General features: G+C 43.1%; 1 protein-coding gene across 3 annotated transcripts in view; it reads left to right on the forward strand.

Moving 5' to 3' along the window:
- The window catches only part of SLC16A12 (solute carrier family 16 member 12), an 867,838-nt gene that overhangs the window by 783,396 nt on the left and 69,615 nt on the right, over positions 1 to 14,827 (forward strand). For all 3 annotated transcript variants that reach the window (XM_069611325.1, XM_069611324.1, XM_069611326.1), the window contains one exon: positions 8,239 to 8,830. In XM_069611325.1, the coding sequence (XP_069467426.1) occupies positions 8,239 to 8,830 (592 nt within the window). The remainder of the gene's footprint in view (positions 1 to 8,238; positions 8,831 to 14,827) is intronic.

The raw sequence follows: 14,827 nt of genomic DNA on the forward strand, positions 1-14,827 counted from the left end.
AAGAAGGGAGTAGGATAGTGAGAGGAGTGGTGTGCTGTTGGCAGCTTCAACTCAGTATACACCGGGTGCTGAGCTTTGGTGCGGGTATCGGATCGGAGTCAGTCCGCGTGTGCTGTTGTTCCGGCTTATGTGTTGTTGCAGTATTGTGAAGTGCGTGCGGCTTGTTGTGCGAGAGATGGTTGTGTGAGTTTTTTGAGTGAGATAAGTATGCAGAGTTTGAGCTTATATGGGTTAGTGGGTTACCTGACCTTTACCAGTGCTAGCATTCGTAGTTCTGAGGAGTGTGGCACTTGTTGGCCCTCACATTCCCATCTAGACGCGGCGCAGGCCAATGTTTAGGGCTCCATACAGGTGTGGTCATTCCAACATTCACACTTTTATCTAGACGCGGCGCAGGCTAGTGTTTAGAGATCAGTCCAGGTGTGGGCAAGCTAACATTCACAACTCCATCCGAACGCCACGCAGGCTGGTGTTCACGGCTCTGAATGTGGCACATGCTAGCATTCACGTTTTTTCTAGGCGCGGGCATTACATTACATTACATTACATTACAACTCCTACATTAGTAGGAGTTCTTTCTATTTTCACAATAAAATGGATAAGTATTGATGACAGTCCTCACACAGAAAACGACATTAGGACATGGACATAAACCATTGGCTTATTATAGTGGGATTTTAGACACAGTGATAAAAGGACATTTTCCCTGCAAAAAAGCGTTAGCTGCTGCTTTCGCAATTGAAAAAGCTGCAAGTGTTACCATAGGGTGCTCAATGATGTTATTTGTCTAGTATGTTTTATTTGACATTTTAGAAAACCCCTAAAGTACATTGACTACAAAGAGAGCATCAGGATAGGATGTGATTATTTCAAACCCAGCAATCAAAATTCTGAGATGTAGAGTAGTGAATTCAGCAATGTTCATAGCAGAACTAGTAGGGAAAGATAGGGAAAGAGGACTATGTACATGACTGGACAACATACTCTTAATTCTATGATGCTATTCCCCATGTTAGAGAAAATGCTCTGAGTGGAGGGTAGATCCTATTTATTGATGGTTCTTCAGAAATTGACCAAATGACAGGAGACATACGGGAAGGGTAGTAGTGCAAATAAACAAAAGTGGTGAATTCGAAGTGGTGACAAGTGCAACATGGCCTTCACATTGTTTAGCACAGGCTGCAGAATTAGTGGCGTTTATCACCGCACTCTAGAGATATGAGGAAGTGACAGTGTACTCTGACTCCACCCATGAACGTCAACCATAAACAAAGGATTATCACATTGGAAACGTAGGGGCTTCCTCCATGCAGAAGGCACACCATTGCAACATGTGTCTCCACTGGGTAATCTCATTAAGGCACTAAAGCTCCCCTTGACTATTGCCATGGTGAAGTGCTCAGCTCATTCTAAAAGGTCAGACATGATTTCTCGCTGTAATGAAGCCGCAGATGTTGAAGCAAAAAGGGCAGCATATTTTTCAAACATTTCTGATTTTGAAGTAGCAAGTGTTAAGCAAATGACTTTTGTGGTCACAAGCAAATATCAGCACAATGTATGATGGTGCAGGAAGGTTTTAATATGTTACCCATTGTACAGTTAATCGAGTTACAAAGTTGAGCAACACAAAAGAACAGGACTCATGGAAGAGACAGGGATGTTCTTTATCCCCACTGAGGCTTTATGGAGACAGAACAGCACTGGAAAGCCAGTCATGCTTCTAGCATTATTGAACGTGGCGCTGGAGCAGCTTCACTACCCCACGCACACAACTAGAGAGGATCCTGCTGCCACAATTGCAGAAGATTGGTTCTCGCCAAATTTATTAGAATACGTGGCACAGGTTATTGTGAACTGCATTGTGTTCTAGAAGTTCACAGCAGGGCACACTTTGAGGACAGTGAGGGGAGCAATCTCCAGGCCTAACGGTCCCTTTTAGCATCTACATATAGATTATGTGGATGTGTTACACACATGTCAAACATGTAACAGTTATAGGTATATGCTAGTGGTAGTGTGTCCCTTTTCTAGATGGATTTAGTCAGGTCCATGTACATAGCACAATGCCACATGTGCTGCCATGTTTCTGGTACATGAGGTGTTTCCTAGATGGGGTGGGTGGGAAGTCCTGCGGTCTGATAATAGGCAGCATTTTGTAAATTAGCTATTTTAACAGATCAGCCTTTTGTAAAGCAAACATTTTCATCTGCCTATCACCCCCAGGTGAATGGTATATGCGAGAGATAAAATGAGCTTCTTAAAGAAAGGTTTGCCAAAATCAGGATTTGAAGAAGGGATGGCTTCATTGCCTACCACCTGCATTATTTGCACTCAGAAATCAGCCTGGCTCACATCACCACTTGACTGCTGATGAGTTGGTGACTGGACGCCACATGAGAGTACCTCTTTCTCCTCCCACTTGATTAGAAACTGATGCCCACAGTGTAGCAAAAACTTTAGGTGATGAGATGCATAATTATTTAACAAATATGACCGCCAGTGTTTCTCTTATTTCTCAACAGATCAAAAATCAGAAGGAAGGGTCGAAGATGACTGAAGAAGACAGCCACACAGTTGATTTTAGTGACTTATTGAAAGAGCCAAGTTTGTATCCCGGGGACCAGGTGCTTATAAGACGTTGTGTGCGCACTTGGACAAGCCCCGCTTTAAAGGACCATGCCTAGTAGAGGGAGTCACTCCCACTGCAGTAAAACCTGAAGGAAGAAGAGCCTGGCTGCATCTAAATGACATAAAGCTGTATAAAGGAGAGACCCTTACCCCTCCGGCACCTGTTGACAGTGAAGCAAGAGAAGAAGCCCCATGGATGATGATGAGGTCGGCTACGAAGAATCAAAATAAAGACTTAAAGAAATAAAGACACTTTGAATGTTTAAAAACTCCCAAGCCTAAGGAAAAAAAGCAAAGAATGTTTGCAGCAGTTCCAGAACTATTTTAAATAGGTACAAGGAACAATGGGTTAGTGATCAAATACAAAGAAGAAGAGCACATGACATTTCATGTTACCTATAACAATAACATTGCACACATTCATGTAGGATTTTTTCAATTGTATATTGCAGTTTTACGCAGCTTTAATAAGATGACATGCTGATGTTATAACATTTCTTGGAAATCCTAAAAACAGTAATATTATTTTCAGGAGCATGTTTGCTATAGTTTTGCAACTTCTGATACAAAAAGGTGTGACTTACAAAAAGTGACAAAAATTACACATTGAATTAAAAAATGTGAGTTTTCCAAGATAAAAGAGAATCACTGCCAGCAAGATGATCAATAAGTCTCTTTGGAATACTTCTTGTAACCTCATTTTGTACAATGATTTGTCTTTTTTTAAGCAATGAGACATCCCCTTTTATACCTAACAAAAGCACGAGTAATATTTTCACTGATATTTCTACACAAATTACTTAAGAGAGCTGCCGGCGAAGATCGTGAGGATATAAATACATATCTTGATAATTCAACCTATATTAAGAATAACATGTGGTATCAACACATGAAAGAGGTGAGGAGGAGATTGTCAGATGAAAGCTGCTACATTTGTTCTCTCATCCCTTATGCCATGAATACAGCCACAACATTTATTGCAAGAGAAATACCTATGCATTATGCAGTGTGCTTTAGCCATCTAGCAGCATGGACCACAAGAGGACAATATGAAGGAAAATGGGCAACCCTGAGATGGAGCTCAAGGAAGAAATTTCCTTATGAAGATGAATACATAAAAATGTAGAAAATGAAAAAAGACCCGGCCTGGATGAATAGAATGCTCATGTGTTCCCTCAGTGGCATGACTGGAGACCAAATAAGGATTGTCAAACAGAAGAGACTGGGTTGTGCAGACGCATGGGAAATGCCCGGATTACCAGGATGCTGGGAAAGACCTCAGCTATTAGTATATGGACGAGTAGCAACCAGCACAGGATTGGAAGACAGTATCCTAGCCTGTAACGCACACCTATTGATGACAGCACCACTACAGATAGTGCAAGTGGTGAATGATGAATGCCTGAAGTCATGGGCCTGGTATGCAAAGTTATTAACATGGGTCAAAAATGAAGCAGGACCTGTATCCATACTGCCAATGAAGAATACCACAATGTGCTTCAGGAACAGGGGTTTGACCAACGTTGGAGAAAACAAGGAATGTAAGCAAATAATTGATGTACCAGGAATGCATGGAGGAACTGCTGTGCTGATAGACCATTATTGGGCCTGTGGATCCAGAGCTTATATGAAGTTGTCTAAGAATTGGCGAGGTATATGCTCTTTAGCAGTCATACATGTTCCTGCATTGGTGTTGTCCCAAAGTGCTCTCCATATTGAAAGCTTTCCGAAAATTGATGCACATCAGAGAAAGAAGAGGTTGCTTAATCTCCTTTGGCTGAAGAACGAGAACTATTTCTCAGCAAAATCAACAGCAGCTTATGATGGCATTCCAGCTGTGCACAAACTATTCAGTAAGACAGCAGTGATATTTTCAGCAATTTTCATGCCAGGAATTCAGACTGCGGTGAATGCTAAATTGTTAGAAATAACCAGATCGGAGTTGTTACAAACAATAAACACGACAATAAAAGGATTTCATGTGATTCCAGAAGGATTGATGGCTATCTGACTCATGACCCTCCAGAACAGTTATGTGTTGGACTTGATTACAGCACTGGAAGGAGATACATGCGCCAGGATTTGGCCTTCCTGTTGCACACACCCACTTGCCAATGCTGGAGAAAATGTAACCCTGACGGAGGCAATAACTAAGCTGTCAACCCTGCACACAAAGATGGAAGAAGAAGTAGACGAGACTGAAGAAGATGATTGGTTCTTGTCCCTGTTTTCATGGGTTCGAACCTGGTTGGCAAATGCCTTGAAGTTGCTTGGAGCAATACTAGTGTTATTATTGATAGGATTCTGTCTTGTAAGAATAATTATAGGACAATGCAAGAAAACAGCAAAGAAAGCTATTGGGATGTAGATAATGATTGATGTGAATGCTGTGACTAACGAGCACACACAGACTGAAAGCATCACCAGTGAGCATCTGAAAGGAAGTCCCTGGCACCTCCAGGAACAAAATTTGATTACCCCAAGGATCATAAGAACTATGTATGGATTTGAGTATTCTGGCAACCAACTGGGGAGTGCTGCCAAATGACCTGGAGTGTGGATGAGCACATAAAGAATGCAGATGACCTGGGGGGTTGACGAAGATATGGATTCCGAAGAAACCAAAGTATGAAGAAAAGATGAACACGATTGTGGAAGAGGTGGTCGAGGACTTGACCAGAGGGGGTAATGTAGAGAGGGTAGATGTTCACACCACCTCTAGAGCCCACCCCCTCACCTTCGTCATAATGGTAGAACTGCAAGAGAGCACTGTGTGTGACAGCAGGTATCGTCCCAATACCGCATCGAAGATGTGAAAGACATTATGCACTTAGACAACTGTATTCAATGTGCCCTCGCACTGATGTGGTGTAAAGATGTCTGCATACACTACTGAATATAGAAGAGCTGTAAGTGAAATCAGACCAGAGCAAAGTGACGTCATGAAGAGAAGACATTAGGATGCACTGAAACAATATGCATATATTTAAAGAATGATGATGTAATTGAAGTAATAAGAGAAACATGTATGCAAAGACAAAAAAATCATCCACACTAAGAAGATAAGTATAAGTGAAAAGAGAATTAGCAAATGTATATATGCAAAAACGCAAAGTAAATGAGATATAAAGGAGCTTTCTGCAGGAGAAAATATAATGCGGGTAAAGCGGCCATGATGGACAGATGGACGTTGGTTTTGTATAATAGTGAGCTAAGAATCCTTGAAGGGAGAGACAGCTTTGTGCGAGGAACAAAGAACATTTATTTACCCTGGGATCAAGGATGCCACATCAGGTGGCAACTGTAAGGCACAAGGGGAGTCAAAGACGATGAGTTACATACGCAGGACATATTTCTCTTAGATTAAATGAAGGAGAAAAAATCTGCACGAGCCAAGTATTGAACAATTAAAAATGCAGAAAGCATATGCAAGACAGAGCAACCAAGTCTCCAGAGGCCGAGAGGAGAGCCAATAGCACCCAACTCAATTGAATTGAATAGCAGTAATTAAAAGATTGAAATGTATGTAATCATGGTCTCTTCACATGTGGTGCAAGACTTGAAAACAAGGCCTATTCAATAAGCTCCAATTGAAGATAGCAAAATAAATCCTGAAGAAGAGACGAGTCAGCAAGGTCAACTACAGAGAAGAAGCCTTGGTTCAGCACCTAACCGATAAGAGGTGGTAGGCTCATTGACCAAAGTGGGCATTGGTATGACGTTGTTCCCCGCACCTGGGTATCGTTTTGCTCACATGCTGCTAACAAGCAGAATGTCCAAGGTTGGAAGAGAATGCCAACCAAACATAAGGGCCTATGAAGCAGTGTGCTATACATTTTTGCAGGGGCCAATCCGTTGCTGTTATTCTGCTATTAATCTGTATTTTACATAGTGAGAGGTAGTTCAAGGCATGCTTACATGATAGAGAACAGTCAATTATGTTAATAACACATAAATAAAATATAAGTATATATCTTCCCTTAACCAATCCCTCCTTTCGATAGGTTTTACTGTTTGCCACATAGAATGATGTCATACCTGGCGTACATCGAGTTATAATGCCTTTGTATAATCAAAATTTAGTTGAGAGTATGTGAGCTGCTATCTGCTTGTTCTCCAGGTTTCACTACTTTATTTGAGCTGATAATAAAGTAGTACTTTGTCATATTCTTTGAGTCTGTCTGGTTATTTGGATCTGAGATCATTTATTGGTAATTCCATCTGGTACTTGGAATGCTCCAGCTGCTACTGCACACAGTCAGTCTCCTGCCCGTTGCAGACAGCTTCCACCTACATATACATATACATAATATAGGGGTTGGTGCTGCAACCTCTGATATAAACGCTGTCACCCTTTCTGATACAAAGAAAAGGGGCAATACCTGGGTAGGATGCTTTTTCAGTAAGTGATGGCTATGGGCTGAAGATCTTGAGGTGAAGGTTTGGTAGCAAAATTAGCCATACAGCGAGGCCAATGAAAGGAACCAGTCATATATAGGCTATAGATAGAGGGGGCATGATAATAGTTCATATAGGACAACACACATATGTACAATTATGTGTGATCTGATTAGGGGAGGTAGATTGGTTTTCAGTTTGTTGGGGGTAGGGTTGTGGTAGGGGAGCCCCATCTTTGGCAAGCAGTTGAGTTGCAGTCAGATCTTAAGAATTCCAATGACAGGCTTGATTTGAAGGCAGGGGTGAGCATTCCAATGGATCAGCAGGGCAAGTAGCGAGAAGGGGCAGAAGTGGGCGGGTAGCATGAGCCGTAGGCTGGAAAGGCTGTGGATTGAGGAGAATTACAGCGAGTGAGAGTAGAAAGACATGCAGTCATCAAGGTATTAAAAGGTAAACCCATTGATAGTTTTCTAGACAAGGAGTAGGACATTGAACAGAGAGTGATTTTTATGTGGCAAGCCTTCTATCATGGCGTCCGTAAGCAGAGATGGGGGTCTTGGTCTTGGTACATCGTAAAGAGTGCAGGTGATGAAGCTGAGCGCATTGTTTAGCGCAGAGTAGGCTTCAACTCTAGTCATGTTCTCTCAACACAAAGGTAGACATCATGTTTTGGCTGAGTGATGGGTGAGGTGGGGGAGGATGTTCTTTATAGTGAAAATACTTGTCTGAGAGAAGTGGCAGTTGTTGGAATTAACTGTTGGCGTGTAATCCCACTGTGGAAGAGGACCCCAAGTATGCGAGCCTTGGGTGGCGCAATGGGGAGCTCTGGGCATCTAACATGTACTTGTCTTTAAAAACCCTGCTGGTCTCCCACGCCCTTTCTCCATGGTAGATCAGTGTATAAGGCTACCAGTTGCTGTAGTGTGTTCTATACAATGTAGATGTTGCATCCTAAGGAAATAAAAGTTAGGTTAAGAATTCATGTTTTCCCACAATTTCCCGAATTATTCAGATGAATATGGGCAGAAACGTAACCATTATGAAAATGCGTTTAAAAATTAGTGATTTTTGTTTGTGTCAGTAAAACACAATGTGACTCAAAGCCATAAGTGAGCCTCCTTGAGGGACCCTTATCTTACCTGATTGTGGAGTTGACACAATACATGCAATGTGTGTGTTGCTGCAAAACATGATCTTGCTTTTCTTTTGCAGGACTTGGATTTGCACTTTGTTACAGCCCTGCCATAGCTATGGTGGGCAAATACTTCGACGAAAGGAAAGCACTGGCTTTTGGGATCGCCATGTCTGGTAGCGGCATCGGTACGTTTGTCCTGGCTCCAGTGGTGCAGCTGCTAATTGAACAGTTCTCCTGGCGTGGAGCTTTGCTCATTCTGGGAGGTTTTGTTTCCAACCTCTGTGTTTGTGGGGCACTGATGCGGCCCATAGCCCTCAAGGAAGACAGCAAAAACTCACCAGAGCTGCTCAAGGAAACGTATGCCTTGGAGGCACAACAGAAGGACCCAAATCAGACTTCCACTTGTTCGCCTTTGACAGAGGACTGCAGCCACAAAAGCCTCTGCTACTGCTCCCAGAAGGAGTACCACTTTTTACTGATGCCAGACTTCATAATCCTAGCCATATCTTTTCTCTTTCTGGCATATGGCTGCAGCCCCCCCTTTGTCTACCTAGTGCCTTACGCGTTGAGCGTTGGAGTGAGCAACCAGCAAGCAGCTTTACTGATGTCAATCCTGGGGGTGATTGACATCGTGGGGAACATCACTTTCGGATGGATAACAGACAGAAGGTAATGTGCGCTCAAATCCTGCTACAGGGGAACGTTAAGGTATCATGAATCTTTCTTGACAGCCCATTCATAGCAGGTTGGGGGAGAGCTACGTTGAATGAACAGACATTGGGGTAGCAGGAGCTTTGGGGGAAATGTGCTTAATCCATGCTACCTTGAATAAATGCCACTCACGATCTTTGGATTCTAGATTTGTATGGGCAACAGTCGCTATTATTGGTGGAAAGTTCAAATATTAGGCGTTGTGAATTTTGATAATAGTGCATGGTTGGCTCAATGCAAAATGTATGGGTGTGTACTAAATGTAAGATGAATCAAAAGGTGTTTGCAATATATAAGGCTTTTTTCAAGTTGTACAAGTCGCTTTTCATCTATCGTGACTCACAAGTGAATATATACATTCTTTGCCTTTCACAACCCTTGGTCCCTTCCTCTTGCTTCTGCTTGTATGTATTATTTAGGCACTAGTCACAGTGAGCAGGGAAGCAAGGATGGACAATGATATAACTGCAACTGGGCAACTTGGCAAAGGGAGTGAGGCCTGTGATCCTTAGACCCTGTGGACAAGGCAGTCTGCTTTGTTTGTTCTGTTAGTAGTCTTAATGATGCATTCCTCTGACATGCAATGCAGCAAACCCCTTGCTCTATCTCACTGCGGGCCTATGAATATTCATGCATCGGCTAGTCAGTTCTTTGCTGATCTGGGAACATTTGTCCAGCACCAAATAATCACCTAAAACTGGTAGAAATCAGAGCATGATGCAATAAAATGGCCGTCTGTGCATATGGGCCACGGCTTTAGTATCGACATGTGTCTTAGCTGTGCTACTTGTTTATTCTTTTTTTTTTAACATAAATGATGCCTCTTTGCTTGAATAGTTTTCCATATCCTCTGCCACCTTTGTCATTACATTCACTGATAAAACTTAGCGTTAGGGAGAGTTAGAGGCCAACACCACCAGGGGTGGACTGGGTACCAAAAGAAGCCCTGGAAATAATGTTGAAAGTGTCCCATATTACACATTTTCTGCAAGTCCAACCCTTTTCCTATCCGAAAATGTGAAAATAGCACACAAAAGAGGCCCAGGGTTCTGAGGCCTACCTGGAAATCTTCAGAGTTCCCTATAGGCCGGTCCACCCCTGAACACCACACCCATAATTGGAAGTGACACTTTAAATGAATTGGTGAAACAGGACCATTCTTTGTGGCCTCACTCTGTGAGGGCAGCTTGGGAGATGTCCTTTCTTAAGTTTTGTCTCTTAGGTGTTGCTTTTGCCTCATCCCCATGAGACAAAAGTAATGGCATAGAACGTTGTTTAGTAGTAGGCCCTCTTTATGATTATTATAAGGGTATTGAGCGCAGACCTAGTTTCAAGAAGCAACAGAGCGCTTTATGATCAAATGGAGAAGCATAGAGGGAGTGAGGTGCTAACAACCAACGGAATGAGAGGGCGGGCAATTTGTCAGCAAGGGATCTAGAATCAACCAGGGAAGGAAGCAGTGAGCATCAGATCACCCAGTCTCAGGTAGGGTGGGGAGTGGAGGGTGTGTGGACCTAGGTGTTAGGGAGGAGCCATTCTTTGAGGGGGGACTTTTTGCGCCTTCCTGAACTGGTCAAGTGAGGTGGCAAGCCTGATGTTGATGGGAAAGAGTTTCCAAAGTCTGGGATGTAGACAAAGACGGCCTGTCTTCTGGCTCCTCCTTCCTGCAATGGCAGAGTTCAAATCTGCACCCATACTTACTTCTGGTGGATAGTAGGCCTCCAGAGATACTGACTTTCTCAGAAAAGTAGTTGCAGACTTCAGGGTGACAGTCTTGTAGATGATGCAGAAGTATGCAATAATACAGGCTGGTAGCAGGATCCAGTGCAGTTTGATCAGGCTTGGGGTGATACGATCGAATTTGTAGAGTCCATTGATGAGTCCATTGATGAGTCGTGCTGCAGCATGCAGGACACATTTTAGGGGTGCCATTGTATCACCGGAAGGCCTTCCTAAAGGGCATAACCACCATCCAGGTGGGAGTGGATCAACGCTTGTACAACAGATCTGAAGTTGCTTTGTGGGATTAAGGGCTTTCCGCAGGAAAGATGATGGAGACATTTCTGTCAATGTCAAACCCAAGGCACTTGGCGCAGGCGGCCTATGTGGTGTTTATGCCCTTGAGGTCTTGAAGTGCCTAACAGAGAGCATGGTCCGGATGTCAGGGTGTTTTCTGTTGTTGTTGGTCTGCAGTAGGAATTCTGTCTTGGAGGGGTTGAGCTTCAGGTAGTCAGTAGACATCCACAACTTGATCAAAGAGAGGCAGGGGTTGCGCCTCTGGATGTCTTTGATGGAGGCTATCTTGAGGTAGAGCTGCATGTCATCTCTGTATTGGTGGATGTGGATGTTATGTGGAGTGAGGCAGGTTCCAAGTGGTTCCATGTAAGGATTGAAGATCACGGGGAGAGCATGGATCCTTTCACCAAGTTTCAGTCGTTTTTGCTACACTCATTACTTGTCACTTGTCATGTTAAATTGAAGTTATCACTTCTAAGCAGCTTCTGCTATCACCATAACATTCCATGATGTCATTGTATTCTGTTTGACAGGTGCTTGTGGTTGCATCTGTATTTGCTGTGGCTGCATGGGGGCTTGCTGTGTTTGTATCAGTGCTTGTTGCACTTGCATAGGTCTTCCCTGTTGTGCAGGTCGCATTTATGGTGCTTGTGTTTGACATTGTGTGTGATCTTGGGCATAATATTCCAGTGGCTCTGCACTATACGGTGGAGGATATGCTGTCCCCACTCTTGGATCTTGCCAATTTTTCTGCATCCATCCCCTGTTTCTACATGCTCAGGAAATGTGTCCCATTTTTCCACACCTCCAGCACAGTTAAGGCTGTCCTCCAAACCTAGGTTGTCCCCCAATGAATCCGCCTCCCTGTGGAGCCTGAAATCTGAACCCTCTGCCTCTGGGTACACCTCCTCGCCCTGCCGGAAATTCTTCTCTTCCTGCAATGTTCTTTCAAGCCATTGGCTGTAACTGCTGTGTTTCTTGTGGAATCAACCCCTCTCCACTAGTTAAAACTCCCCCTTTCACTGGAAACATTGATAACTTATTCTGAACTAGTTTTTCTTCTTCCAGCTTTCTTTCTTCAAGTTTCTTTCAGGCCTTCTCCTGTTTCAACCGACAATGGTGAACTATAGTTAACTGAATCTCTGGCCATGGCCTTGCTTCCATTCCCCCTATCTTTTTCAATTGTGTCAGCACTGCTCGGGCAGCCTCAGGCATAATATGTGATTAAAAATGGATATGTTTTTATCCCAAGCTTCTCACATTTCAAGTCGCCATTTTTCTTGATTCTCTTGAATGTAAGCTACCAAGTCTTTCTCATCACGCAATTTGCGTGTCATAATCACACTTCTGTTGGACAAATCGGGATATTGTACTCTATGTTCTCTTCACACATTGGCCCTACAATTGTTAAAATGTACTCTGTCATGAGTGATGTTTTGTGCCCTCACTCCAGAATAACCAGCTCGTTTCCAAATGTCATCTGCTCTCTCCCCTGTTATGGTAGAAAGGACGCTCATTATGTTACCCACCGCTAAAGTTATTCCCGATGTCATTCTTTCTAATTCATAAATCCACTTGCCTGCTCCCGATGTTAACATTGGTAGCTTACAGATTAAATTATTCTTATCCATCTGTGGCCAAGGGATATATTGCCGCTGTCCTTCCCCCTTTTCTAACAATGAGAATTGCGTTGTTTCTAAATTCTGTCCACCCACAGTCAGGCCTCGTTTTCTAGGTGTCACATCGGCCACATGTATGTTCTTCCATCCTGGTAAATTTCTCAATCAATTCACATAAGTTGTCCTTTCATTTAAGCTTCTTGATCGTATTTCCGGTAGCCTGCAGCTTTTAACAGGCTACGGCATTTGTCCTGATTCTTCGAAGCCTAACCACATTCTCTCTTTCCCTGTTTTTAAGCCTGTAGAAGAGGGTTTGTTTAGTCTCTTCCTCCTCCTCTTTTTCATCTTCCTCTCTTTCCTCATCCGTAAACATCATATCACAACTTTCATCACTTTCTTCATCTTCTCTGTCCTCGAAATCTAATCTCTTCAGGTTATCGCCCTATACAATCCACTAATTACTTCCTCCAACACACTCTCTTCCCCCCTCTGGGGAGAGCCTCCTCTACTCTGGTTCATGCCACGGGCAAGGCTCTCCTTCCTGCTTCTGTACACATCACCAATTCTCCTTCTCATGACTTTCCCCTCACTTTCATCTGCCCAGGAAGACCTTTTGGGTATTTTATCAAATTCCTTACAAAATCTTTGTAACTCTTTTCCCTTTCTCTCTGCTTCCCGCCCCTCGTCCCTCTCTTTCTCTTGGAGCATGCGCCCTTTAGCAATCTCATTGATTTCTTTTATTCACCGTTCTCTGCTTATTTTCATCTCTCATTCTATCTCCCTGTCTCTTTCTTTCTTCTTTTTTCTCTCTCTCTCTACATCCCATTGCGTCTCCTTTTCTTTTTCTTCTTCCCGTCGCTACTCCCTTTCCTTATTTTCTCTCTGTTTTCTTGCCCTTTCCTTTTCTTCTTCATCGCTCTTTCTGAATTCTTTCTCTTGTTCCCTTCTCTGTTCTTGTTTTTCTTTTCTCTTCTTTTCTCTATCTGCATATTGCTTCTTTTCGCTCTCCTTTTCCTCTTTATGCTTTCTTTCATATTCTCTCTTTTCTCCCCTTTTCTCTTCTCTTGGTCTCGTTCTATCCTCTCTTCCTCTTCTTTCTCCTGTCTTTCTCTTATTTCCTGTTCTTTTTTTTTTAAGAGTCATCCCACTGGGGGACCCCTCACATGTCCTGGGAGGGGGCCCCCTCACATGTCCTGGGAGGGGGCCCCCTCACATGTCCTTGGAGGGGCCCCCCAGACTAAAAAAAGCAACATTTTTTAAAAAAAATTAAAAAACTGAAAAAAGAAAGTTTCTTTTTATAGTCACTCTGCCTTCATAAAGACATTATTTCTGTAACAGAAATAATTTCTTCATGAAAGCAGAGCGACTAGAACAAGATACTATTTCTTTATGAAGTCCAAGGGCTCCTCCACCCCATGACATGGAAGCCTATAGGCTGGAGGCCCCCATGACATGGGGAGGATGTAGCCCTGTGACTTTAAAAAGAAATGCTTTCTGTTTGAAGTTACCCTGCCTTCATAAAGAAATTATTTCTGTTCCAGTTTGGTCCTTTAATGGAAATTATTTCTTTTTGAAGTCAGAGTGACTTCAAAAAGAAACCATTTCTTTTTGAAGTAATGGCGCTCCCCTATACCCCATGACAGGGAGGCCTCCAGATCCTTTGCAGATGATGGGAACAAGCATTCCTGGCTGCTGCAGGGAGCTGTATGTCTCGTTCCCTGGACCAACGGATTAAAGGTAAGTAAATGTATTTTCTTTAAATGTGTGTGCGTACATGTAAGTGTGTATATATACATGTATATAATGTAATGTGCATTAATGAGTGAGTGCATGATGCAGCCTGGGTGTGCGTGTGTGAGTGCATAGTGAAAGGGTGCACACTCAAATGTATAGGTGGCTCGGTGTGTGTGTGTGTGTGTATTGTGAAAAAGTGCACACTTAAAAGAATGGGAGGCTGCCTCGCTGTGCCTGTATGGTGAAAGGGTCACACTTAAATGTTGGGTGGCTAGGTGTGCATGTGTGTATGGTGAATGGTGTGTGTGCTTGTGTTCGGTGGCTCAACAAAACCTTAATTCCAGGGGGTCTTACCCTTCAAATGTTAGGAGAGGCGCTAACTTCACAGGCGGTGGGAGAAGGACAAACGTATTTGTGTGGGGTCATCTAACTTCTTTACGCATTCTAATGAGACTATTAAAGTGCAGCTTCAATCTTACAAGCAGTTAACTATCTCCTTTAAGTCTGAAAGCACCCACATATGAACTGCTGGGGGAATGAGCCCTCTCTACTCTTCCAATCACTCCCCACTAAACCCACATCACGA

The sequence above is a fragment of the Ambystoma mexicanum genome, chromosome 8 (genome assembly GCF_040938575.1).
Source record: "Ambystoma mexicanum isolate Mex_15411 chromosome 8, UKY_AmexF1_1, whole genome shotgun sequence".
In the NCBI taxonomy this organism is placed as follows: Eukaryota; Metazoa; Chordata; class Amphibia; order Caudata; family Ambystomatidae; genus Ambystoma; species Ambystoma mexicanum.